General features: G+C 41.1%; 1 protein-coding gene across 1 annotated transcript; it reads right to left on the bottom strand.

Moving 5' to 3' along the window:
* Positions 1-1,226: 1,226 nt before the first annotated feature.
* On the bottom strand, positions 1,227-27,305 carry prtga (protogenin homolog a (Gallus gallus)). Its single transcript, XM_053423743.1, has 19 exons — positions 27,239-27,305; positions 25,595-25,897; positions 18,810-18,954; positions 18,532-18,665; positions 17,255-17,551; positions 16,981-17,140; positions 16,384-16,631; positions 14,004-14,168; positions 12,698-13,003; positions 11,684-11,872; positions 5,739-5,834; positions 5,261-5,447; positions 4,491-4,618; positions 4,121-4,291; positions 2,925-3,080; positions 2,662-2,785; positions 2,428-2,569; positions 2,066-2,179; positions 1,227-1,619 (listed from the first exon to the last, which is right to left on the bottom strand). Exons 1-19 carry the CDS (start codon positions 27,303-27,305, stop codon positions 1,227-1,229), a joined length of 3,525 nt encoding a protein of 1,174 aa, XP_053279718.1.

The following is a 27,305-nucleotide window of genomic DNA, read 5'->3' as shown; positions in this document are numbered from 1 at the left end:
TACCGGCAAGCCATTGAAAGCACTTCTGGTGAGATTTTTTAAATGAACAAAAAGGAAGAAATCAACAAACACGAGGGTCTGTTGTAAGAACAGACATTGTCAGACCGGAGGAGAAACTACAGGAGGGGGGCTACACAATATCTGAGATACATTCATTGCATATTCTACTAGGCAATTACACACTACAACAGTTTAGTACTGAGACGATACCCTGTCAGTTCACCATGTAACACTACATGACTTTTCAAATGTACTAAATCTTTTTCCCTGAGTTTAAGAAAACAATGAGACAATAAAATAAGTTGTTAAACGAGGTAGTATAAAACAGGAGAAGCAAGGGCAGCTGCACACTGACATTCATCATTCCTTTCATTCCATTAGTCAATAATGGACAAAATGAACACAAAAAAAATTATTAATACTGGCTCAGTACCTCAGCGACATATGAGGAGATAAATAACAAACTGTTCATGTGTTTAACATCCTTCAGTCCACAGCACAGGTGGAGCGAGGAAGAAGCGGCAGCGCCCTCACCATCCAGTAAATCAGGACAAAGTAAGAGAAAAAGACAAAAACAGGATGACAATCAGAAAGAAAGTCACCAGGAAGTATAAAATGTGTTGGAGCTGCAGCCCGTCACATAACGTAGGTATAAGTAGTTATTAAATATACAGTGGAAAGTTTACCCGGAGGTAAACTGAGGTAGATAATCAGCGACAAGGACTCACTCTTCCCTTTCGCTCCAGTGATAACACTCTCTTAAATAATGTCGGAAATGTCCCTTTTCACATTTTGGACAATCTTCTTTTAACATTCATGGTGGGTGAGATTTTCCTTTCAAAAACAAACAAGCACAACTTAAGAGAGAATAATAATAAAAAAGACATTCATTGAAAGAAAAACGAAGATGTAAAAGGAAGGTACTTTGACACCTTCAATGCCAACGTTTTTATAGTGTAAAAAGTCAGACAATGGCCTTTTTACACTATAACAAATGAGGAATAAGGTAAAGGAAAAAAAAAGACACTCTACAGCTCTCTCTCTATCTCTCATACGGACATTCAAGCCTGTGGTAACTTCAATATTTATGTTATGTTGTGTAAATAAACAAAATGAATACCACTTCCTTTACACTCACTCTCACATGCACACGTGCACACACGCACACAAGCACACACGCACACAAACACACACACACACACACAATCACAGGCAATACTACAAACTTAGAGAGAAAGTGCGGATTGAGAACTGCCCTGAACCTCGTGGTGACAGCAGTCATTCTCAACAGACTTCATTAACTTCAGGTCAGCCTCCGACAGCTCGTCAGGTTCTTCAGCAGGGCCGCGGCAGTCTAAGCCTCCAATGTCCTCCGCCGTCAGAGATGGCGGGCGGCTGCTGGCACCCGATGATAGGTTGGTCATCTCTGTCTCGTCGTGAGAATAGCGACCAGAGTCACCTGTTTCGTGGCTGCCCTCGCTGTTAGAGGATCCCTCTGTGTCGCCATGGTGTCCGAGCAGGGACTGCAGGTTGCCGGGTTGGTCCGGAGAAACTAGCTCGTCCTCATATGTTAACATTGTGGTGCCCGACTGGTAGGTGACGGCGCCATGTCTCATATTCTGCAGCAATGAGAAAGTAACGAGTGTTTTTAGCTTATTGTTAAATGAAAGAGAGCTCATCTTCATTTTACCCTAGCCGTAAACTTAATAGTTTCTGTAATCCATATTTATATTTACTAATCAACAATGTGTTTCCTTTCCTCTAAATTGTATTGCTCTTACAATTAGTTCCTATTTGGTTCTTACTTACAGTGGAATCATAATCACCAAATTAGGAGCTCTCGAGCTCTTGTTAGCATGAGCTGATTTGTGTAGTACTTCCTCCTCATAATAACACAGCTTCCATCAACCTGAGGCTGAGTTTTGAGAGTCAGGCTTATATGAGACTCAATTGAAGGTAAGATAATCCCTTATAGTTTACAACTGTGGTGTGGGAACCTTTCTCTACCACACTCCAAATTGCTGATGACAACTGAAACAGCAGGATTTATTATTGTTAATCTTACCTGTACTGCTTTACTGTCCTTCTTCACATTATTGCTTAAGGTGAACCATTTCTTTTTCGTCTCTGCACGGGGCTGAACAGGACCAAGACAATTGATCATGAGATTTGTTCCACCCTAGAAGTAAAATACAGTGAATACGATTAAGTCATATCCAGCATGAACTATAAAATAATAGGAAAGTAATACGACTTCTAGTGGCTTTACTACTCTTGCAACTCCATTTTATGTGGTTCTGATAACTTCCACGACCAACATCCATTTTCCAAACATCTAATTTATACAAATACAATATGTTACTATTATTTTGTTAGCATAACTTCTGTACGCTTTAATAACATGTTCCTGTAATAAGTGTTAGGTACCTTTGCATCAATGAAATGGTTTTGACTCATCATTGGCACAGTCACATCAGCGTTCTCAACTTGTCCGTCAGAGCCCAGCTGTCCTGCAGCCGAGGCCGATGTGCTCACACCTCCTCTGTTAGTTTTAGTAGCTAAAAATTTCCTGAGGGTAAACAAACATGATGTCATTACGGACTGAAAATACTCCAGGAAAAAGTTCTCTTTCTTTTGTTGTGTACATACAAGCTAAAGTACCTGTTTTTGCCTCGGCAGACAAGAATGAAAGCGCAAATGATGATGCAGATGAGAGCAATGCAGACCCCCACAGTGATACCTGTCATTGATTTTTGGTCCAGGTGGTAGAAGCCATCAGAAAAGCCTGGAAAGGATTAGGAAAAACAGTCAGGTTATACCGTATACATCATTATTACCATATTTCAGTTTCTAAAAGGACCTTGAATAGTTTCCCATCATTAGATATCAAATGATTGAATCAGGGCAATGTTGACGGCACTAACCTGTGGATTGCCGAGGGTCAGAGGAGAGATCTGAAAACACTGTCAGCTCCACAGTGTGAGAGAATGGTCCATCCCCCATGTGGTTGGATGCAGAAACTTTCACCAGGTAAACCTGACCAGGCTTCAGGTTCTCCAGCAGTGCCATGGTGATAGTCCCTGTTGGTGAGATTATACTCTGATGTTTAACTACACATTGTGAAAATATTATTGAAACAGGGCTTCGATCTTCTTAACATTTACTCTGACTGGTGACTGCACCTCTTATGTATGAATAACTTGAATAAAAGCATTTATAGTGTGATATTAAAAGGGGAAATGGAATCTCATAGAAATATTATGTAATGAGTAGCTACAGCAGTGGTGGTATCTGACACTCAATTATCCAACACAATCTTAGTTTTTTTAAATCACATCTGATTGAAAGATTGATAATACGGGGAATACAGCCAGCCTGACCCTGTCCAAAGGTGACAGGGGATCGTTCCCGTGTCCAGTACCACCCAGTCTCTAAGTCACCAGGGTCCCAGAAGAGACTGAGGGGGGTTGGGTGTTCAGTGTGAGTTTATAGGAGTCTGGGCTGAGCTGGTTAGTCTTTGTGAACAGCTTCACTTTTTTCCCAGTAAAATGGAGAAAACGACCTACTCTGACTTCTTCTTCTTAAATATAAGAAATTCTACTGTTTCTTTCTGAGAAAAATGTCTGCGTTACAAATACACAATTCCAACTTATAAAAACGAAACTCCACAACTATTCTCTAAACATAAATTCTAAGACAAAATTATAAGCGTCAATATGTTACTATGTTTTTCTACAGACAACATTACAGGAAATTGTGAATCTCATTTTAAAATATGTCATGTAAGTATGACCTGAACATCTGCTGAAAATTAAACATTGAAACTCACAACATGTTGTGCCACTGACCTATTATAGACACAGTGATGTCTGAACATAAAGTCACTAGCAACTCTCTACTGTTACATAGTAAATGGGGTTTCTCCCCAGGGACAGAAGATCCAGCCTTTTACAGCAGCACAGAAAACACACAAGCTAAAATCTGTGGGGTGCATCTGGGAGTGAGAGTTGAAAGCTGAAATTTTTTGTATCACATAGATTAACTTAGGATCACATGCATACAGATAAACATCAAGACATAGAACTAGAGAAACTACTTCTCTTCCCACTCCCCTCCTTACCTTCTCTTTGCAGCACTTGCCACTCCCCTGCTATCCACGCGTTTCTAGAGGCAAACAGGATTGTGTAGTGTGTCACAGCGATGTTGGATTCATCTGGAGACTTCCAGGAAACCAGCGCAGTGTCGTCCTCAATCAGAGTTACTTTCACGTTTGAAGGGGGAAGCATGGGAGCTGTAGAAGAAAAGAAAAAGGTCAAATAAAATATTATAAATACTAATCACAAAGTGTCTTTTGAAAACTGACCAACAGTGTTTGTTCATGGAACAACAATAGTTAAAGAAGTACCATTTAAATACATTTATTTTACAGGAAAATAAGAACTTAATGAATGTACAGTAGAGTATAACAGTAAATAACGTTTAGTGCTCACGTTCAGGGAAAGTGCTCTGATAGACCACAGGGCTCCAGGGGCTGGAGAGCTGATCGATGTGAAGGCGAATAGCAAATTCATACTTGGTGTTGGGCTCCAGATCTCGCACCAGGAGGCTCTGCTCATTCCTGCAGAAAAAAGACGGATCAGTTGACTTGAAACCTCTTTTTTTCCATCAAACTAAGGTCAAAGCAGATGTGTCTGAGAATATGTTCATCAGCTCCCCTGTAATAATGGCCAGCAGGTGGTGATATGGAGCTGTGCTGACTGAGAGGGAGCATCAACACAGAGATACTGTTGAGCTGTGAGCTTCTCCACCCTACAGGTGTGAGGAAAACATCTGTGCTGTTAAGTGTCATAAAGTAAACACTTTAGGATATGTGACTCAGCTGAGTTTAGGCTGTGATGATGGACTACTGCTGAACAGTGAAATGACATCTAAACTACTGTGTGAGCAACAAAGGGAAGCCATCATGCAGGACACCACACAAAACCCAGTATGACATCCTGCTCTACAGACTGGTTAGCAATGAACAGCATTCACATGAATTTATCATAGATGTATTAATCAATAGTTACGCTCATCAAGTGACCAGAAATAAACATCAATAGGCTACAGCAGGGCTAACATGCTGGACAAAACCTCAAAATATATATTTAAATCAAACATGTGAAGTTCAGCTATTTGTTGAATTCTGCGATTAAGTGGCCAAAATGGATTAATGCTGCTTTGAATGAATCCTAGCCATTTATGTAGAAGATCTCCTTACGTCTGAAGGTAGAGCACCAGGGAGGCGTTCTGCAGATCCACAGGGTTGCAGCGGATGGTGTAATTGACTGCATTGCTGGAGGTGAAGGCGGGTCGGCCCCAGTGCAGGAACATGGCTGTGGAACTGTTAGCCTTGGCGTACACGTTGTGTGGTGGAGGTGGGGGAGGCACCATTCGATCTCGTACAGCTGAGAGAAACATTATAATGTAATTTTATAATAGTAATAATAACTTGTATATCACTTATCTAAACAATGTTACCAAGTGCTTCACACAAACAATCCATGGAAACTTGAGGAATGAATTATAAAAAAAGGTAATTAGTTCCATTCCATTTTAAGAGCCAAATAACATAAAAGGTCAAGACCTTAAATTTATAGAGTCCAAAATGTTCCCAGTTCGAGGATCATATTTAACTGGTATGATCATGCTGAAGGCACACTGAAATAATATCTTCCCTGGTATTCTTTATGACTTACAGACACATCCAGGGGTGCTGATAGTCTGGTCCGCCTGGTAGCCATCTCCGATGAAATTATAAGCCAGAAGTTTAACATGGTACTTCTTCCTTGGATCTACATATAGAAGAAGAGAGAAACCAAAATGTGTAAATAAATCACATCACAGAATCGTGAAAATTTGCTTCTGTTTGTAAAATACTTCAGTCTACCATGTATGGTGTCTCAGATCTGGACTTCGAGTAACTTACATTTTTTACTTTTGTTTTATTCTCACCATCACTCTGAATTCAGTGTAATAATTCAATACAGGCCTGATGCCTGGTGCCAGATGACAATGTGATTCTTTCGGCCAACAGGAAGCAGGGGTGCTACATGAAAGAGAGCTGGACTGTGTGGGTGTGGGGTCAGGGAGTTTTTTTTTCCAGTTTGATGGTGTGGTGGGAACGAGAGGTGAGGCGCTGTGACAGATGCTCAGTGCCTTGAGTCCTTTGGTCAGCACTCAGGGCAGCAAGAACACAAGACCTCCTCCACGATCCATCACCCTGTCATCATGTCTTTTCAGCACCAATAAGACTGACCATTCTCCAGCCCCAACAGGCCTGCTGGTCAGTGGTCACTCCTATTTAGGTCCAGAATCTGGGGGTTAAATCGACTGACAAAATCCCTTGAGAAGGACGTGGGTGATGGTCAACAGGAGTTTCAGGCCTCAGTGACCCTCAAGACCCGCTCCTAAATAAAAGCCTTCTGACCAAATGTCCCTTTTCCCTCAAAACAATTGTGATGACGGACCAAGTTATATGTTGCATACAATATCAGTTGTGTAAGTCATACATGTTGAGTGTTTCGTCTTGACAACTTCTAACAAGTAATGTGTTGTCTGAGTGTTTTTAAATAAGAACTTTTCACAAATGAACACAAAATCTTATCCATATCACTAATATTGTGTTCCTGCAAAAACAAAAACCAAAAAGGCAAACTAACTTTTGTTGGACTATGAGAGATTTAGGAGGTCGAGAAAAGAAGGAGACCACAGGAGGTGAATGTGTGTCCAGGGAGGTTAAAGGAGTTTAGGAGGGGTGAAGTCGAGTTACTTCCACCCCCATGCAGCCCTGAGGAGTTTCACTGGAGCCAGACCAGGGTCAGCAGGTCAGGCCAAGATAAAACTTTGAAAGAATCTGGGGTCATGGGTGTGGAATATGAGATGAGCCTCTTTTTTTTGCATTTGTTTCTCGCCGCGTACAACTGAGCAATTACTTGCCATTCTAATTAAGAGCTACAATATAAAGTGTATCATGAGTTGCTGGCAGAGTTATCTTTGCAGAATAGGTTAAATGTTAACTATGTTAAGACTGAGCAAAGAGATCTTACATGTGTCCACATCTTGTTGCAATAGATAAATAAATCCAGAAGGTAGCTTTTGTACAATGTCCAGCTTATTATCTAGAGTTTCTGTGTAGTTTATTACGCCTGTCCACTTCTTAAGAGAGGAGCCGGCATGTGTGCACCTCTACCCAGCCCCACATTACAATGGGCCTGCCATAATTATGCGAGAGAGGAGCTCTGAGAGGGGGGAAGCTGTGACATCTGGGCCATGACCTTTGACATGGAATCTTGGCAAGCTAAATCCTGCAAAAGGAGGGGTTACAGGGCTCTTTTAAAGGGGGAGGGTCAAGCTGAGGAAGTGAGTGGAAAAACAGGGAAACGCCAAGAGTCAAAATAAAATGGCACTTAATAGGTGGTGACAGAGTCCTGATAAGAGAAAACACAGCGGACAGGTTTGTTTTTCACTACAGTGGAGGAGACACCTGAAGCTCAACAATGACCACAAACACTATTTATTACAATCCTGTGCAATCCACAAACAATGGAATTATATGAAACCCCCAGGATGTTACTTATCCATCCATAACATAACAACTGCACATAATGGCTGCTTATTTTGACAGTTTTTTTTTCTATTTTGTGTGTGAAATGTCAGAAAAGCCCAACTTCTCAGAGCAAAAGTTAATGTTTTCAACTGCCATGTTTTGTAATTTAACAATGATATGTAAAATAGGCAAAAGCGCATAAAATCCTCATAGTTAAAAAGCTGGAAAGGCTCCAATTTGCTTCTTCACGACAAAATGTACAACATATAAATAAAAATATAGAAGAAAGTAGCTGCATTCGTACACATTATATTTTTAGAGCGCTGCATTCTGATTTAGATGCCATTCCTAGAGTAAAGATATTTCCTGTCCGTCCCACTGGGATAGATCTCACATGACCTGTCTCCCATAATTAAGTTTGTTGTATTAAAGGGCATATTTGAGCCATTTGTGGTCACCCCCTTTTTTTTTACAACCAAAATGCAGATCCTGTTGGTTTTGTTCAGCCCTGTGAAAGGCCCCCCAGGCCGCACACAGTAAGCCAGGCCTGAACAGAGGCCATAAATGTCAACTCCTGTATGAACCCTCACACCAGCATCTATCATTTCTCTCTCAGCCCCCCCTCTGTATTGCCTTTACTCATACAAATCAACGCACATATGTGCACACAAACACATAAGCATGTTACAGACCAAAAAAAACATAAAATAATGGCTAGAATACAAAACTAGTTTTCTAACTACCATGATTTGACTCATGTTTGAGGAAAGGATTGGAGAAGATGCAACGTAACCTGCAGCTGTGAGATAAATCTACAGTTGTGCACAAAGCCGTGCCTGGTGACAACAGGTATGAGAGGTGGTCAAAACCATGAATGCTGCTACACATCCTTCTCATGGACCAAGCAGAGAATACACACAGGAGAAAAGGTCACATCACTGTGTCATTTATACCCAACCGGAGCCCCTCACACACATTCCTCTCGCTCAGGGTGGGCTTTCATTCACTTGGGTCATCATACGTGATAATTCAACCGCCAGCTCGGAGCATCTTCTGCAGCAGTGCACAGAGCTGAATCAACTGTATCCAGTTTTACCAAAGCTGATAGTTCAGAAATCAATGTTATTGGCAAAGACAGGATGGCTGCTGTGGGCAACATGATGCTAATTATAGGAAATGCAATTTACAGTACAAGCAAATTTAATTTGTAGAGATCAGCCGCTGAGAAAAATCCACAATCAGCATTCAGGTGTCTTGAGAACATAAGATCTGGACTTTTGCATTACAATATGTGTAGCTTTAAAGCTTCAATATGCAGTTAAACAAAATTAGTATAATATAAAAGGCATAATATTCTCACATAGAAGCGAAGATAACCTAAATACTTAGTATTGATTGAGCATAAAAATGGCAGAAGCAACATCTACATAAATTATGAAAAACCAAAGACCTGTTCCCTTTAATTCAGGCCATTTGCTAATTTTGGAGCCAACATTACTTGATATCATTGTTTGCTAGAGAACAGTTTACAGAAAATAAAAGTCTGTAGCTGAGACAATCGCATTCGCAATTCATAATTACTTGCTAAAATACATATTTCCTTATGCATTATTGGATAGAATACAGGGGTTTCCCCAGTAGTTGTAAATCTAATATGCTCAACACTGGTGGAAGGGATTACCACAAGATTTAAGGTGAGAACTTTAAAAGGTGTGTTTTCTAAGTTTTCTCTGCCACAGAACTTGCCATGAGCATCAGCCATGATTGCATTTACAAGACAAGAGGTAGTAAGGTGTTTTCTGAGCAGAGCTACTTTGCTACTTGTCCAGGGCAGACTGGACGCTACAGTGACTCTACTGGAAAGCAAAGGAACAGCTAAGGCTAGCTGGTTAGCATGGTAATGACTTGGAACAAAAAAAGAGTTTCCATTGACTGTTAATGCAAAAGTTGGCTGTGTAGCTAAAAAAAAAAACCTACATATAAATTAGAGATTAGGCAACTTTTCCTCTTGTAAACAAATACATATGCTCAGTTGTGATTAATATGCTCAACTCAGTACACTTTATCATTGAGTGAGTCCACTGACTTTATGACTCCACTCCATTTGTGCGACTTTCAGATCAAATTTGAGCATTTAGCATGGAATAATATCAGGGCTGCCAATAAATCTATACACCTATGTACATTTGTTGTATTCAGTTTTTTAAAAGTTTGCTTTCAATTTAAAATCTAGAAGTTTTAAAGCACAACTTCCTCTCATATACATCAACAAATTTCCGTCCCTTCCATTGATGGTATAGTCACGGTAGTCTTGAAGAAATAAGTAATAATTGGTAATTGGCCTCAAAGCTAATTAGTCAGATTCCTCCTAGCACAGCCTTCTCTTCTCTGCTGCAGGAAGTTTTGCCTCACAGGAGGTCAGATGCTTCACCTTACACCTCTCTTCTCGTGCAGAGCGCTGCTGCTAATTTGTGAGTTAAGTCTTGGCTAATAAACTCTCTCCGTTGCTTTTAAAGACGGCCACAATGAGAGTCCTTTGATGTCAATGCTCTTCCAGCAATACATGCTCACAGCAGTCATAAAACACATAATAAATCAGCCTCCACAAAACAGCTTCCCTCTCTTCAAAACACAGCCACGCAAAGCTCCTTTATCATAGAGGAACAAAAAGATTATTCTTTTTATCCGACTGAAGCTCTATTTCTGTTGTTTGATGCTAATCTTGCTGATCGGCTTAATATTTATCTTCAGCAGCAACTGCAGCTTCCTCTTCCTCTCATTCAATACTCAGAGTGAACTCATTAAGCAAGAAACAGCCTGAGGGGGAAACTCAAAAATATTCTAAAAATATGCCATAACCATTATGACAATAAAATTAACTTTAAATTAATTCACTTATTATTCAATCACATAATGTAAACATTAAAAGGGATTAGTAAATGCATGTTTCATGGTTAGTGTTTTCTGGCATTAACATCAATCATAGTTCTGTTTAAATCATTAAAATAAATAAATAACTAAACGCCTGCAGGAGTTAGAGTTAACACCTACAGTAATTTAAAGTTCCCCCTCGTCTTTCTTTCTCTCTTTCTGATCCTGATCCAGCACTGAGCCTCCTGATTTACAAGTCAGCTGTTGGCCACCTGGTTGACCCCCTCTGGCCACAGATGGTCAGTTGTCCACTTCTTTTGCCTGAGCCCCCCCTTCCTCTTTCAAAGGAAAAAGGCCAAAATGAATCTGACCTAAAGGCCACTAAGGCTGATATATCCACAAACACCATCCAGCAGCTGATGAAAAGACACACACACACTGATGCTCCACACAGAGGTTGGGAGGTCATGGAAGTGGGATGTGATGCTCTTCTGTTCCACACTTCGTCAACCTCTGCTCAGCACATGACAGGTCTGGGGCTAATTAATCACTCATGAGTTTGGCTGACAATTGATGCAGCACTAAAAGACGTTCGTACACCAAGAACTTTACACTATAATATATACGTAGGTGCGTACTTATCTTTCATGTTGTTTTTTATTGTGTTTTGTATTGTGTACATGTGTTTTTCTTCTTATATATATGAACAATGATTCTTCAGCTGGCTAATGACCAAATATAACCACTAATTACTAACATTGTCATTCATTAATTCACTGGGCTATATTGATAAGAATATGCATCTTAAAGAAATATCTTTTTTTTACTTTAACATTTGTATCTAATAGACAAAAGAAAACCAATCAAACAATAGCCTAAAGATAATGCTTTAAGTTGCATGTTCCTATCAGTAGTGCCTGTGTTTGATGTGAAGAAAAGTGCAGAAGTTATCTAGCTTTAATTAGCGTAACTAATGGCTTAAAGCAATATCAAGATTTTTAAGATGAATGTATACAATCTAGTAAGTCTATGCAGCTGAATGCATCAAATTCCAACTAAATCTGAAACCTGTGGCGTTAATATGAAACTTGTGTTACCTGTAATTGAGTGATGGTGTATTGTTCACATGAAAACCATGAAACTACTGTCTATAATATCCTGCATACACAATATACAGGTAGCACAGAGGCAGGAGGAACTCAAATGATGTGAAACAAAACTCACCAAGGCCTCCGATGGTGTGTGTATTAGCTGAGGCGCGCAGCTGAGCTGGTGTGTTCTCCGGCTGGCTCTCCTCATGATAGAAGAGTCTGTAGCCTTGTACACTGACTGAGTTTCTGCTCATCAACTGCCAGCGCACCAAGATAGTGGTGCAGTTCAAAGGCTCCAAATGCAGCTCGGGAGCCAGAGGTACTATAGAAATAAAAAATAAAAAAATTGTTTTTAATGATAACTATTTAAATGGGTTTAAAATCCTACACTAAAAGAAGTCCTTTCTGTTTCATAATAATAAAAACACTGGATAAACAGTCTCTGTGAGTCAAACCATATATTTCATCATCATTTTCATACTATGCCACATCAACATCTTCATACATACTGTCATTGCTTTTTATACCACATGACAGACATTTTTCAGGAACAGGAAGTTGTTCCTCGAAAATTGGAAACTGTTAATGTGATGGACAGGCCCCTGACCGCTTTCCTTTGAAAAGAAAAACTACCAGCTGTTTCACACTCAGTGCACACCAGAGGCAACAGCTCTAGCAGTCAAGGGAGTGATTTCACACGTTTTTCCTTTAGGAATGAGGGGAATGAAGTTTACCAAAAGAGGACTTCTGTCCTGAGTTTAGATTGGAGACAGGGGGCAACAGAGATGGGCAGGACAAACAAATCCCCCCTTCCCCCCACCACAGAGCTTCAGATGTAGCTCTAAATAGCCATATACTCTTTCCACCCGGAGGCCTGAGCCGTTCCCTTTATGACCCATGACTGAGGCCCTGCCAGTGTAACTGACAGTTGAAGGCAAAGGTCACATAGTAACAAACGCAATGCCTTAACAAGATTATTTGAGCAGGCTCTTCTCTTTGTTTCTGTTTGTTTTGTTGCAAGAGTTCAGTGACAATTCCTCTTTTTAGGTCCAATTCTTCAATGTGTACATGAGAATAATTTTCCTTGATATTTTTAAATCACAGACTTTTATATCAGAAATCTTGAAGACCGTTCCTAATGCTGTACCTCGTGCACTGGACGCCTTGGGAGTGCGGTGGGATGTCCAGGCCGACTGCTCACCAAACCCTATGCTGGTGGCAGCATTGATACGCAGAAGGTAGATGGTGTCAGGCTGCAGGTTTTCCAGTAGATGATCGGTCTTCTCTCCAGGCAGCTCTAACTGTGAGACTGTATTCTCAGCACTGGTGCGATAGGACAAACGATAGGCAGAGACTCGGCCACGGCTCAGCTTGTCTGGAAGAGGCTGCCAAGACACCTGGATGTCTGTGGGGCTGCGGCTGGTGAGGCTGAGCTCAGGGGCTCGGAGGGGAACTGCGGACAGAGAAAACAAGATAGATTAGCTGAAAGCAGTTTTGTATCACGCAGTTAAACTAAGATGATGGATCTACCAGATAATACACAAAGAGGAAAACATATTAGGGAGCTACAGTTAAAATATGAAAAATATCACCGTTGTTCAGATTTATAACAAACTGCTCCAGTTCAAATTAGAGAAGTTTGGATGCTAAAAAAGTTGGGCAATGACAAGGTACTTGGCATGACTCAGAATTATTTTGTAAGTTATTCATACCTGATCCATTAATATCACTGGCTATATAAGTACATTGTGGAAAACCTTAGAAATCCATGAATCAACGTTTCATGGCTTGTTTGAATCAATAGGATACATTAAATTGAATGGAGAAGCCAAATCAGACATTCCAGTCTGGTTTTATGATCCATCAACCGATTTTCAGTCCATTTTATCCATATTGTGCACCCTTATGCAAACTGACCTGGTGGCGGCTGCAGTGTGTAGTGGAAACAGTGATATCTATGATATTACTGATGATACGTTACAGCCACAGATCCTCCTTAAAGTTTTTAAAAGTTGTGATGAAAAATCTGAAATCAATGATCTTGCACGATCAGCTAATCTTTATTTCTCCCTTATTAAATGTGGATTACAATTTCTTTACCTAAGTACCTATTTGAGGTGAACTCGGACCCACAGGGCAAGGCCGTAAACAAATGAGGTTTGCCTGGGTTTAAAAAACACCCCAGACAGTATGAATATACATGAGCCTATGTACAAAGACACACGCATACATGTACACACACCGTGCACACAAATAACTTGTGTCTTATGTCAACAACAAAGCTCATTCACTGCAGTTTAAACATCTTGTAAACAAACGTCGCTGAGCTTCTGCTGGATTAACAGTCTAATTAAATGGTAAAAGATCAATTACTCTATCACCCCCCTGCTCCTGATTTTGAATTAACTATGGTATTGACTTTGTTTATCAGCGTCACTGGGTATGAGCCTCACCATCCTCCAGCGTGTGCTGGAACACGTGGTCCGACATGCGACTGGCTCCCATGGGCATGTAGGCCACAACGTAGAAGGTGTAGTTGCGAGCCGGCTCCAGGTCATCAATAATGTAGCGGGTCGTATCGTTTCCAATGACAACTTGATATTCCTCGTTGTTTAATCCTGGACAAATGACAACATTTTAAAATTAAATACTCACAATTTCCAAACCATAAAACAACCAAAATAAACAGTATCTCTGCCCTGTCAAGTGATAAACCAAATGTTTTCCCTTCATATTTTGATATTATATGATAGATTACAGCACATTTCAAGAAGATTGTAGGTTTCACTTTATGTACAAGTATATAAAGTGGGACACCAAAATTCTATGAATTATTCAGTCAACAAAACCTTGTATCAGCTTTTGGTGTGTATGTTTTCATAACCGAATATGTGGCCAGTCTTATCACCTGTGGAAATGCGCATTTGGAAGGCGAGACGCCAGCACACCAGTTGATGCTCTGGTAAATATATTCATGTTACACTTCTTCTGGAAGAAACATTATCTACCTGGCAGGTCAAATAAATAAGTTAAAGGGAGCATTAACTGGTGTGTGGCGATTATAGCCTTCTGATTTTCATCACGTCCAGCAACTAAAGTTTCTATTCAAACTATCAACTTTGAATGTGTGTACGCCTGTATAATTTCAGAATACACTATTTGCCCATGCTTATTAAATTTGTTAAATGGTAAAATCTTATTTTTTGCACGTCATTCAAAAATATTGCAAAAATTCAAAAGTTCCCTTCCAATAACAATAAGGGAAACAAACTGACATTATAATCCATGTTCGCATGCACTAACTTTTCAATTAAACCTCTGTGTAATAGGGATTTAATTAATGCAAAGACAAAAGAAATGTATTTCTGCCCTTGGTAAAAGAAAACACCTGGTCTAATTTTAAACCTGGTAAATAAGGTACATAAAAGATTTTTAAAAGCACTCTCTGTCAGCTCCTCACACTCTGAATGAATCAGTAAGCCTTCCCTGAAACGTGTAACAAAGTTTTTACTCTCCCATTGCCCTAATAGAAAACACACTTTAGGACACTCCATCACACGGACTAATTAGTTCCTCTTTTTTGTTAAAGCCTCCATTTACTGCCAGGCCTCTTTGACTGCAACCTCAGGTGAAGAGTGCACTGTCAGATACTCTGTCAATGTCAATGAATAGCCACTCTTTGTGACTAGGACTGAGGAGATTGTGAAACTAGATTGAAATCAAGTGCAGAAAATCCCTGACAGTTATAAAAGAATAAAGCAGGAGAATTTGTTCAACTTGTTCTTTTTATTTTGACCTCTTTATCCTCGACAAAATCCAGCAGGTGTTTATTTTTTGCTGGGTGAATTCTGTATGTCTTACTTCCCCCAAATGGAAGTCAGTGGCATTATAATTAAGTGCAGTGCGTGAATGAACAAGCTAACGTTTTTTCCTGAGATGTTGTATTGTTAGTATGTGACTCTTGTCAGTTCCCAGGGAAGCTGACAGGCTTTCAGGCTTTTCTGCTGCCACACTACAACCCTTGTGCTTTTTGTGGTTTTGTCTGCATTCTTCTTTTTATCAGCCAAAGGGAACCTGCATCTCGAAGCTCCACAGGGCTATTGCATTTTAACTGCCAAGAGAGACGTTTATACTTATTTTAGCAAATTTGAACCTGTGTCTGTATTTGCCTGGATATAATTCCCATGAAATTTCTTTGAAAAGTCCTGCTCCTACAAATTGGAACCATGTCTAAACCCAAACTTTCACACCCAGACTTATAAAAAGTAATTCCCAGATTAGCTTTCTCTAGACTGGACTACTGTAGCTCCCTCCTCTCTGGCATAAGCCATAAGTCACTCTCCCCCCTCAAAATAGTTCAGAACATGGCCGCGAGGCTTCTTACTGATTTTAACAGACAACATCACATCTCCCCCATCCTCGATTCTCTCCATTGGCTGTTACATTGCTTCCTGCCGATTGCTATTTGTCTTGTATTTGCATTTTGCTAGACTGTCAAAGCTCTTTCTTAAAAGGTACTATATAAATATGTGTATTAGCTAGCTAATAGCCGTATAAGTGTGATTATAATATAATAATAATAATTATTATTATTATCGTAAATTACAAAAGTTCCTTCCTTTTCTAGTTTTTTTCAACCTTTGTCCATCAACGGACCACATTTGATTAGCTTGAACATTATAGTTGTAGACAGAAAAAGATTAAGTTTAAGTTCCTGTACTGCTCATGAACAGTAAATGTATTAATGATTTAACAATTTCCTTCCACCAATTTTGTCCCTGCAAGAAAAAAAGACCAATAAGATGCTCTCGTCTTTGTTTAAACATCACTCACCTTCAGCCTTCATGTAGTGCACCGAGTAAGCAATAACTTTATCGGAGTTATACAGAGGTCTCTCCCAAGCCAGAAGGATCGCAGAGCTCGACACTGTGTCAGCTCGGAGGTTCCTGGGTGCGCTCGGTCGATCCTCTGACATCACCACAATGAGCCTCGCCATCGAGAGGACGGATCCCTGCTCATTCTCTGCCTGGCACTGATAGATGGCATCGTCCTCAGGTATGATCTGGTTGATCACCAGTTTGCTGCGGCAGACACACAAACACAGATGGCTTTATCCTGGGGCTCGTTCTCTAGGGGGTTTTCACTCTATAATTACCTCCAACAAGACGGTTGAATAAGGAGCAGGAGCAAATTAGAGGAAACTCACTAAAACCCCATTTGCTCAGCTTTAAATTATTTAGTTCCCTTTCTACTGTAGGTTTTGTAGGTAATTATTTAGTCCAATTTTTTTTTTACATGTCAATAATGACAATGTTAAAGGGGTTAAGCTCATGATAATTTTATCTGTGCAAACAAAAATAGACATTTGGCATGTCAGAAAAGCAATTTATATGATCATAGGAATGATTAGATAAACTGAGAGAATAATACCTGTTGTACATCTTGATTCGACCATTTGAGTGAACTCTCTCTCCGTTCTTGAGCCAAGTGATTTGAGGTGTTGGAACTCCTTCAGCTTGGCACACAAAGCGGGCGGTGCCAGCGCGTGGTCGGGTCAGGCTCTCCGGCCACTCGACCAAAGAGGGTGGAGCTTTGGACGAGAACATCAGTGAAACAAATTTAAATATATGAAGCTTTTCATTTATCAATCATCAATGGATAATCAAAGCATACTCAAGCAAACTTCTGTGTATTCAGTATCTACCTAACACAGTGATGTTGGCTGAGGCAACAGTAAAGTTCCGTGTGCCAGGAGTGGTGGCTCTGCACATGTAGACTCCTCCATGCTTGGGCTTGATGTCTGTGATAAAGAGGTTGCCATTTCCCAACACTTTAGTGTTGTAAACATCAATTGACTTGCTGTCTGCTCGGCTCCAGGAGATGATGGGTCGCGGTTTGCCTGTGGCCATGCACTCCAGGATGGCACTCTGGTGGAGGGACACTGAAATGTTCTGGGGCCCAGTGATGATGCGCGGCCTCTGGGAAAGCTGGAGGCTGAGAGCTGCAGAGAGAGAGGTATAGGGGGAGGGAGAAAGCTTTAGATTATATGTTTTTGAAGGTTTGGGGAAAATGCCATCTCTTTGCTGTCCCTGTAGCAAATGTTTAAGGCTTTCAACAAACTAAAGCTGTTTTCAGACATGACCTCCGGGTAAAATCCGGACAATTGGCAACGGAGTTTACCCAGAGTTTGCCTTTCACACATGCACAACACAGCAGCAGGTTTTCTGTACAGTCGCATTCACAACAGCATCTAATCCTCAGCGTTATTCAGGAGAGAGTTGGAGCAGCCGGGTGCAGCAGACAGAGACAGCAACTGACGTATTATCTCTAGGGACGGGAATCGGCAGGGACCTCCTGATACAATACAATCACGATACTTAGGTGGCGATACGATGTGTATTGCGATTCTGTAAGTATTGCGATTCGATATTACGACTTCTTGCCTTCAAATACAACACAGTCAAATTCACTTAGAGCTTTACAAGTTTTATTTCAAATATTAACATTAACTTAATGACTGCCGGGCAGCCAATAGAGAAATTAAATAGAATGAATAAAAGTTTACTTAAAATATAAACTTTGAAATAAACAAAAAGTAGCCTATGCTTCACTGTAGAAAGCTAGTGCTTGGATATGTTTAGATTCTTGTGCAAAAACAAGAGCTGGTTATCATGAGGTTGGTCCTCCCCCCCATATATCGCCCCCCGTATAAAACCAATAAATATATGTTTTAAAAAAAATGTTAAAACAAAATGTTAAAATTAAGCGTGCCTATTTAAAATTGTCATTCATAAGAATCGCGATTCGTAACTGAATCGATTTTTTCCCCCATCCCTAACTATCTCCGCTGCTTATAGATCACATGATCATGTTTACAGCCCCCCGACACCAGCTCTTATCACCACAAACTCTCTTTACATCTCATTATGTATTAATGATCTTTACAAAATACATTTATCCAACGCGAGTTAGACGACTTACCTGGGGTGACAGTGAGGGGGGCCTCCGTGCTGCGGCGGCGGCTGGCAATGTTGGTGGCAATGCAGCGGTAATTTCCAGCATCTGCCCGCTGCACCCCATGTATTTGAAGAACGCCACTGGGCAGGACTGTGATTCTGAAAGACAAAGACACACACAAAAATGGTCCAACTTTTATGATTGAGAAGATTGTGGAACTAAAAAACATGTTCAATGTATGGCTTCAAAAACAAACTGCTGTAGAGCAAGGATGTATGAAATGTCAACAAAAGAGCGCATACCTTTCAGTGGCAAGGGGTAATGTGACCCGATTGAGTTCCCAAGTGATGATGGGAGGAGGGTGGGCACTGATTTTGCAGGAAAACCTCGCGACTGAGCCTTCAGTTACCACTATGGGTGTCGGCTGGATTGCAAAAGAGGAGATACCTGCAGTAAAACAGACCAGAGGGTTTTTTATTGATATGAACTGATATTGATCCAGATGTATGGCTTCTACTACCACATGAGATTTGAAGGGATTTCTCTGCTACAATCAGAAGAGTAGCAATGCTTTTATTCCTCAACATGTTGTCTTTACTTATTATGTCAGAGGAGAATCCTTTCCCTTGAGGTGTTTCTTTGTTGTAAAAGCCGGTGTTGTGTTTCAGTCCATTTGTTGTTTCAGTCCTTGCTTTGACACTACCGCACGTTAAGAAGTCAAAGCACAGGCATGAAACCAGGCTTAAGAGGAATTCCCTTCAGTCAGGAAACATTTCAAATCAATATTATCATAACATTTTTATTCATGGTACAAATGATTAGTGTAAGATCTCAGATGAATTATTGCCCTCCATCTCCAAACATATTGATGTATTTCAGCCACATCCAGTGGACGTCAGAGAACAGAGATGCCTGCCTATTACCTAAAGCTATAGACCCGCTGAGTGCGGCAGGAAGGTAATGACTGGATGGAACAGCCACATCCAATGTGGATAAGGTTTCCCTGAGACTGAGCTGTTGCCAGCTACAGGAAAATAAGGCCCAACATGAATTACAACAAAGCCTTTTATCTTGAAAAAAAAAATCCAACCGATCTGTATGAGGAAGATTTAAGTTGTTTTGTAATTCTTTTTGTTGATAAATGCTCTCTTTGGCAGTGGCTCCTCCTACGTCATAAAAGCCATTAAGGTCACACACACTTCTGTCCCATCCCCCTCTGTGCTCAGAAAGCTGCAGAAGCCCGCGATCAATCATTAGTTAAACAAAATCAATTGCACTGATGTTCTGATAGAGAGTGAGCATTGAGAGTACCAAAAGAAAAGAAAAACTTAAAACAATGGGCATTCACAGCTGCTAAGGTTAAATCCATCATCACAAATCAAACCATCAAGGTACACAGATGCAAATATCAACACACATGAGGATTATTCAAGTGGAGCAGAAAGTTTAAGCTGTATAACTTTTCAGTTATTTGCATTTTCTAAAGCTCCAATTCAAAATGTCTGTCAAATCATCACCACTTAAGTAATAGATGAACAAATACACATGATGACGATGTGTAACCTTGTTGCAGCGTGTCATCAGCACCCAGCAAACAAGATAAAGAAGCTAATAGGACATCAATTTAAAAATAAATTTGTTAGAAAACATCCAAAATAGTTCTATTGTGCCACGAATAGAAATACACATATGTGTACAACTTGAATATGGAAACTCATTTTTTACTTCTGAAGTCAGAAACCACACAACAAACAAACACATGACTTTCTTTGTGACTTGCCCATTGCCTGCCTCAATCGTTAGTGTTAGGGCTGTGAATTGGATATGGACAGTTTTATCAGCAGATTCTTCCACAGACATACAACACCATGCTGTAGTAACCTTTGCTTTCGAGGGAGGAAATCCCTCCACTGTCATAAATACACAACAGTGTTTATGAGGGCCATGATGGAGTACGGTGTGCAGGCAGTGTTGCCAGGTGTTGTGGTGCTAAACAGCTGAATCATGACTTTTACACAATGAACAGCAACGTGCCTTAAAATCTCTAAATTAATTTCAATAATGCATTTATGAAATATAAAATTGTATACTGAACATCCGTTTCCCACACTTGTCTGTGTGTCGTTTTTGTTAAACCACAGACAAATTGTCATCTGATCTTTTTACTATGGATATATTTAATTTAATTAATCCTGACTGCTTACCCCTGCTTACCCAGAGACCCCCCCCCCCCCCCCCCACCACCACCACATCACCCTCCTCCGCCCCCTCAGTTAACGCAGGCTCTCACAAAAATGCCATTAATGTGCTGAAGTGATATGACTGCAGGGCATGAGAGATGAGCTGTACTGATCCTCTGCCTCTCTACTTCGCCGCTCCTTTCGGTCAAATGATGGTGGATTGACAAACAGTGAGAAAATCATTGATTATTGATAAAATACTAAGATAAGCTAAAAAAAAATCCATGTTCAGCTTTGGCCAGAGCACTCCCGACTGGAATTAGGAGGCTGACCTTCTACTTTCTGCCAGGGAACGTATAATTTGGAGATTAAAAGATCTTTGTTGCTAAAGGGGTAAAAGAAAAAAAATCTTTAAGTTTCCCTCTGAGTCTATACATAGAAACACTGTAGTTTGGTTTGCCATAGTTATTTTTACACCTCAGCCTTTCCCCCAAAAGCATGAAGAAAGAGTTCTGACCATCTGGCCTTCCGAGCATTCTCACCTCTGACCTCTGACCACCACAAATCCTGGCTAGCACCCAACTCAGGCCAGAGCCCCGCATGACCACCCTGGACCAGCTCTGCTGCCCTGCAGACTGCCTGCAAATCTCTCACATCATCTTCCAGCTGTTTTAAATGCTGTTTTGTAACAACACCCTTCCGTGCTGTATCAGTGACATCTGCCAGTTGCTGCCTATACAACAACTAAAATAATACATGCAACCCAGCTGCTGCAAGAGAGAGCTACACGCCTAGAAATGCTCACTCAACACCTTCTCTTTCAGAATCTGCATTATTTTAATACACACAAGTTGTGGCATGTTGAATCACAAAGTTAAAACAAAAAGCATGCTTGTCTAAAAGTGAGAGTAATGTCATTAAAGCTTTTTGTTTCATCACACTTACACGTTTTCTTAATGTCCAAAGGAGAGAATCTGTGTTTGCTTCCCATCAGCTTGCAACAGATGGGCCGGCTGATGGCAACAGCTCAACAAACTGAAGGTCAGTGGACAGGTCAGGCCCAAACAAAGGTTCCCTTACAAATACCAGGAATTAGTTCAGCCCTCTCTCCTCTGATTACTGTGGTCAGTTTCTGAGCCAGAGCACAACATAGCACTGCATACCTTACCTGAATGTGACAACTAGAGGAAAACAGACTTGTCGCTCTGTTTGTGCTATGATGTAATACTGCAATGGATGCATTTCTACACTGCTTTTCCTGCTACAAATAACTTTCAATTTAACTCTCATCTTAACCACAAATCACCTGAATCTTCTTAAGACTTATAAAAGGATATCAGATCTTCAACCATCGGTGAACCATCTCTAACCCTGCCCAACCCCCAGGGTGCCGTCTTTTAGGAGACATTAAAATTTATCATCCTCTCATGATCCTGCAGGCAGCATGTTAAATTGATGGCCTTCAGCATCAGGAGGCCTATGAAAAACCTTCACGGAATTACTACGATAACCCTCAGAAGTTTAAAATGTACTCATGGGTCCTATTCCTGCGAACTGGTTCAATCTAAATAATTGTGTTTACTCATACCATAACTTCTACTAAGAAACACAGGTATTTGATCATGTTATACAAACTTTAAACTGTTAAAGGACACCACAGAAGATTAAAATAAGGCTCTGGGAAAAGAAAAAAAAGAGGGCTGATAAGCAAGAAGGAGAAGAATGCAAAGCTGAAAGAGCCCACAAATCAATCACTCCCTGGTTGGCAGATGTGCCGCTGCTCCACACAGGCTGCAGGATAGTCAACTGACCACTGGCCTGGCTAAACAAAGAACTGCTCCCATGAGCAGGGCGACCTCTCAAAGTGCCGGCCATGTGGGGGGGGGGAGCGGTGTGAGAAGGAGTATTCGACCCCTCCTCCAACCCCTTATCTCTGCCACAAAGTTTTCCAATCATTCAACAGCAACTCTCCACTCACCACAGACAGTGTCTTCATTGTCTTTAATCTCACGGCCCAGAGGTAAAGAGGTCAATGTGTAAACATCTACATGTTGTCTTAACACAAGTTGGATCCTTTGACAGAACGTATAATAAAAATAAGTTGGTGGCTGATAACAAACTAAAACTTATGTGAATGTTAATATGACAAAACAGAGATAGGAAGACATTTATACAAAATAAAAGTAGACCCATCGATGTCTATTGCAGCAACTGATAAAACTAGACTGTCTCACTGCGCTGCACGTATTGAACAATTAAAGAGACCTTTGACCTCTCGGCCTGCCATTCAGGGGAACCATGGTAACCTTTCGTGTCCAGCAGAGGAGAAAAACAAGATTCCAGGCTTTGCGCTCTCTAACTTAAGGGCATTTCGTTCACTCACATCACAGCCCACACTGTCCAAAGTTTACTTTCGACTTATTGGGGTTTGTAATTTAACCCAGCCGGCGAAAGTCAGATGTATTCCTAAGCAACTGAAATAAAGCTGTAGTGCTGATCTGACTGCCTCTGGACACAGCAACATAAACTTTAAAAGTGAGCTGCAGCAGCTAAATCAAAAACTTTATTTTGGCCTAAACACAACAGCTCTACCTGCAACTGACCTCTTGATGATCTAAATTTGCTCATTTGCTGTTTTTAAAATGATTTTGCACAAACAGGCACTTTTACTTCATATGGTAGTGCGACTTGTATCTGTTGGCTTATCCAATCCTCTCAGATCCTGAGTCAGGTGTTTTGTGGGTTTTGCCTGCATGCTCATGGCAGGAATGCACATAGCTAAAGCTGAAACCAGTAGTGTTATGATGAGTGAGCTGTGGCTGACAACGCTGTCAGCAGCCCTGACAGGAGAGACATTGTGGTAGAGTTCTCAACTGAGCTCTGACCAATATACAAACTTCACGTGTATAAACAAGGAGCTGAAAGTCAGATTTCCTGCCCATACACAGTCCACTTGTATTCAACTGTCATTTACACAAACCTGAGCCGTACCTGATGATCAATCCTCTGTTTTCGTGCTCTAAGTGCAGTCACATGGTGCAAGAAATCCCAATCAATTTGAGGTCTATTGACAGAAGTCACATGCTGAGGCTCATGTGTCACATTCCTTTTAAATCAGGTCCAAATCCCATCTCACCTTTGTGCTTTGGCAAGCCACCGTTTAAGGTGACCCTCCATCACCATCACACTCCTAAATGAACCCAGGTCCACAGTTTCAACAGATGAGCCTACAAAGCTCACAGGTTCCCCATGATCCTTTTTAAAGCATCATCAACTGCATCTTGTAAAAAACTAAGCAAATGAGAAAAGAGAGGGATATAAGAGGCATTTCCACCTACAGTTCAGGAAAACAGGAACTGAGGCTTCAGGACAAAGCATTATTAAGTTAAATGGCACACAAATTGCCCACATCCCTGAGCAGACTGTGATGCAAGAGAGTCATGCTGTTAAATGAGGATTGACAGCCTGACATTTGAATCAAAAACGTAAAGATCAACCTCCAAACTTTAACTTTTAGAATTAACGTTGTTCAGCTTGCGGTGGTGAACAGGTCCGGCTGTTCTATTCCCTGATGTCAGGACAAATCGTTGCCACCAAGGAAAGCCTCTTCTTTTGCGAGCATGGGGAGGTGGGGGGGGGTGCGGACAAAAACCCTCAGAGTGAAAAGCTTTTCACTCTTTCACCAGAGTAGTCAGGCAGAAAACAATTGTGTGCAAAGCCTCCAGCTCCCTCTGACCTGGCAAGGTCCGCCATAAAGTTCGGTCATTTAGACACTCGGGGTTAGGCCAGGGTACTGGGAAACAGCAATTCACATTGGTGTGTGTGTGCGCGTACGCGAGTGTGCGCACACCGCCTGCAACAACCCCCCCAGCTACCTCTGTGTCCTTCAACTGAGCATTTCTCAGGTATGTGCAAATTTTATGAGCTTCCAGATAGACCCTCAAGCATGTCTAAGTGCCATTTTAAAACAAACTAGTAAAGCTTACTGGCAGCCTTTATCACCTCTTAACTTCTATAAAGTAGGTACATCCCTCAATTAATTAATAAAACTAGATGTACTTTATGTACCAGGAAATATTAGCACAACAGCTGGGATGTCAAACCGAGAGCCTATAAGTTAAATACTACTCAGAAGTTTCAGGAACAGACCTTAAAACCGAAAGTCCAATATGGAATTAAATTGAAAAAAGGATTATTATTCCAAGAAAAGACATGAAAATCTTTAATCAAATTAAATCTCAGTATCTTGCAAAGTAAATAAATGCATATTTAAGTGTGACTGCCAACACATTGCATGAGGGCTAAGGGGGTTATTATACATTCTGCAAAAGTGGCACAGCAAGATGTATGGCCTGTAGGGCAGGAGGAGGGGATATTCGGTCTAAAAAAACTAACTCTGCCTGAGGCTTCTCTACTCCCCCCCCCCCCCCCCCCCCCCCCTTTTTAAATTACGAGGCCAGTGCTGGAGGAGAAAGCATTCCAAAAGAACAATTCCTCTAGCGATCAGGGTGCAATAACATGAAAGCCCTGGCCCGTGAATAGGGGTCATCTGCTCTTTAGCACTGGAGAGTCGGTATCCTGGACAGCTCCTAACCTTTAAATTCTCCTGCTCCTTCATTTGCACACCAATGGGCATATTCCCCCTTACAAACAGTATCTTTATCTTAAGGCTCCAACCGTATAGGATTTGTTCAACTCCCTGCTAGCTGCCCGAAACGCAACACTGAGCAGCAAGAAGTTCAATAAACCAAATAAACAGAAACGTGTACAGGTTGACATTTCCTTGGATGTTTGCTGGGGGGGGTGGGGTAATGGTGGCAAACAGAACCAAGTCTTCAGAATTTGACTTCCACCATCACCCTTCATGACACCACATGAGACCTTTACAATGACAGAACGATACTCACTTGCGATTGTAAGGCGGGCTTTCTGACTCAGGATTGCTCCGTACTTGTTCTGAGCAAGGCACTGATAGAACCCTTCATCTGATTTGTCGGCTCTTCGGCTCTCCACTTCCGAAATATAAAGGGAGCCATTGGAGAGAAGGTGCACGCGTTCGCTCTCCGCCACTTTTACTCCATTCTTGAGCCATCTGACGACGATGGGTGCCTCTCCATGCGCCTGACACTTCAAAATGACAGCTTCTTTTCGCATGGCGGTGACATCATGCGGCTCCTTGATGAAAAATAGCTCGCTAAAGCATAGAACACCTGTAGAAAGAGGGGGGGGGCAGAGGTTGTTATCAGGATGGGAACTTCTGTAAGGGAGGAGGCGCCCAGTAAAGAGTTTAAAGCATTTACACACTAGTCAAACTGGCTTAAAGTGATTTAAAAGGTGAATTGTAAATCTGTCTGCAGGCTTTTTCCCAAATCCCCCCTGTAGATATTATCTGCATTCACAGTGTCAGAAGGATTAAAGTGTGACACGGATTAAAACGTCCCGCTAAAGTGAGGTATCCCACTGGACAGGCCTGGAGGTCCTGTACAGTCATCTCACCGCTGTAGCTTCATAAACTCTTTCTACTCCGCTTTAATCCAATTACTCATGGCTCATAAAGTCACAGGCTGGAGGTGAAAACAGCTGATCCAATTAGTCCCTTTGGTTTACACAGAAATACAAGGCCGCGCTCTGAACATGGACTTTACGAAATGTTTCATTAATCTGAGATCTGAGGGCCGGACATGGAGACACTGGGTCACTCATAATAGGACACAATCAGGATTCATTACATCAACAGAAGATTCGTCGCTCCTAATTCAAAAGAACAACATAACAAAATGCAAAGTACGCAAATATTTTCATTTGATATAAGGATTTTCTCCCAGGTCAAAGGCAAGGAACGTGCCTGAACCATGATTATAACATGCATGTCTCTTCAGCCATTTATCTCTGTATTGATAGATGTGTGTCACTGGTCAAATCGTCAGAAATAATACAAAAATACACTCATTGCTAATTTTCCATGTTTTGCGTTTGGAAACTAGGTGCTGCATCTCAGGGGGTTCATCCTCTAATTTAGTTTTCAAAATACATGTGCTCTGGTCTCCTCTGCTCTGACTACTCGTTGTGACCATCAGTGTTTACAGATGAAATTATAAGTCACATTTTTGGATACCAACCTTAAATAGAACTGATCATATCTCTTTAAATGCAGCTAGTAGAGCCATGGAGTTAACAAGGGTCTAGAGTTGTTTCGATGAAGCAGTGAATAAAACCACAAAACATTAACTATTTAAAGTATGTACTATTTAAACAGTTGACAGTGGATGTCAGAATACAAAAATAGTCGACTGACAGTCGAATTAGCTGAAACAGGACGTAAATGAGCATTTGGTGTTGTGGATTAATTGTCTTGAGTCTCGTTTATCAGCGGATGTAAAACTCTGAACACAACTTTTTCCCTTTTTAAGCTGTTTGATAAATGTTGTCACTTCCCAGGAGCTGGGAACTCGAACGTGGTCCGCTCCTGCTGAAGCTCCACAGCTCAGTCACTGGCGTTACTCAGTGTTTTCCGTCTCACGCAAAATGCCCAGGACGTGTTGTATCCTCACCTGAGAGCGGGAGAAGGACGAGGAGGAACAGCAGGCGCTGCTTTAATTTCCCTTTAACAGGCGCCAT

Source organism: Pleuronectes platessa, chromosome 1 (genome assembly GCF_947347685.1).
Source record: "Pleuronectes platessa chromosome 1, fPlePla1.1, whole genome shotgun sequence".
NCBI classification, from domain to species: domain Eukaryota; kingdom Metazoa; phylum Chordata; class Actinopteri; order Pleuronectiformes; family Pleuronectidae; genus Pleuronectes; species Pleuronectes platessa.
The sequence above is the reverse complement of the archived record's forward strand: the minus strand, read 5'-3'. Positions and strand labels throughout refer to the sequence as shown.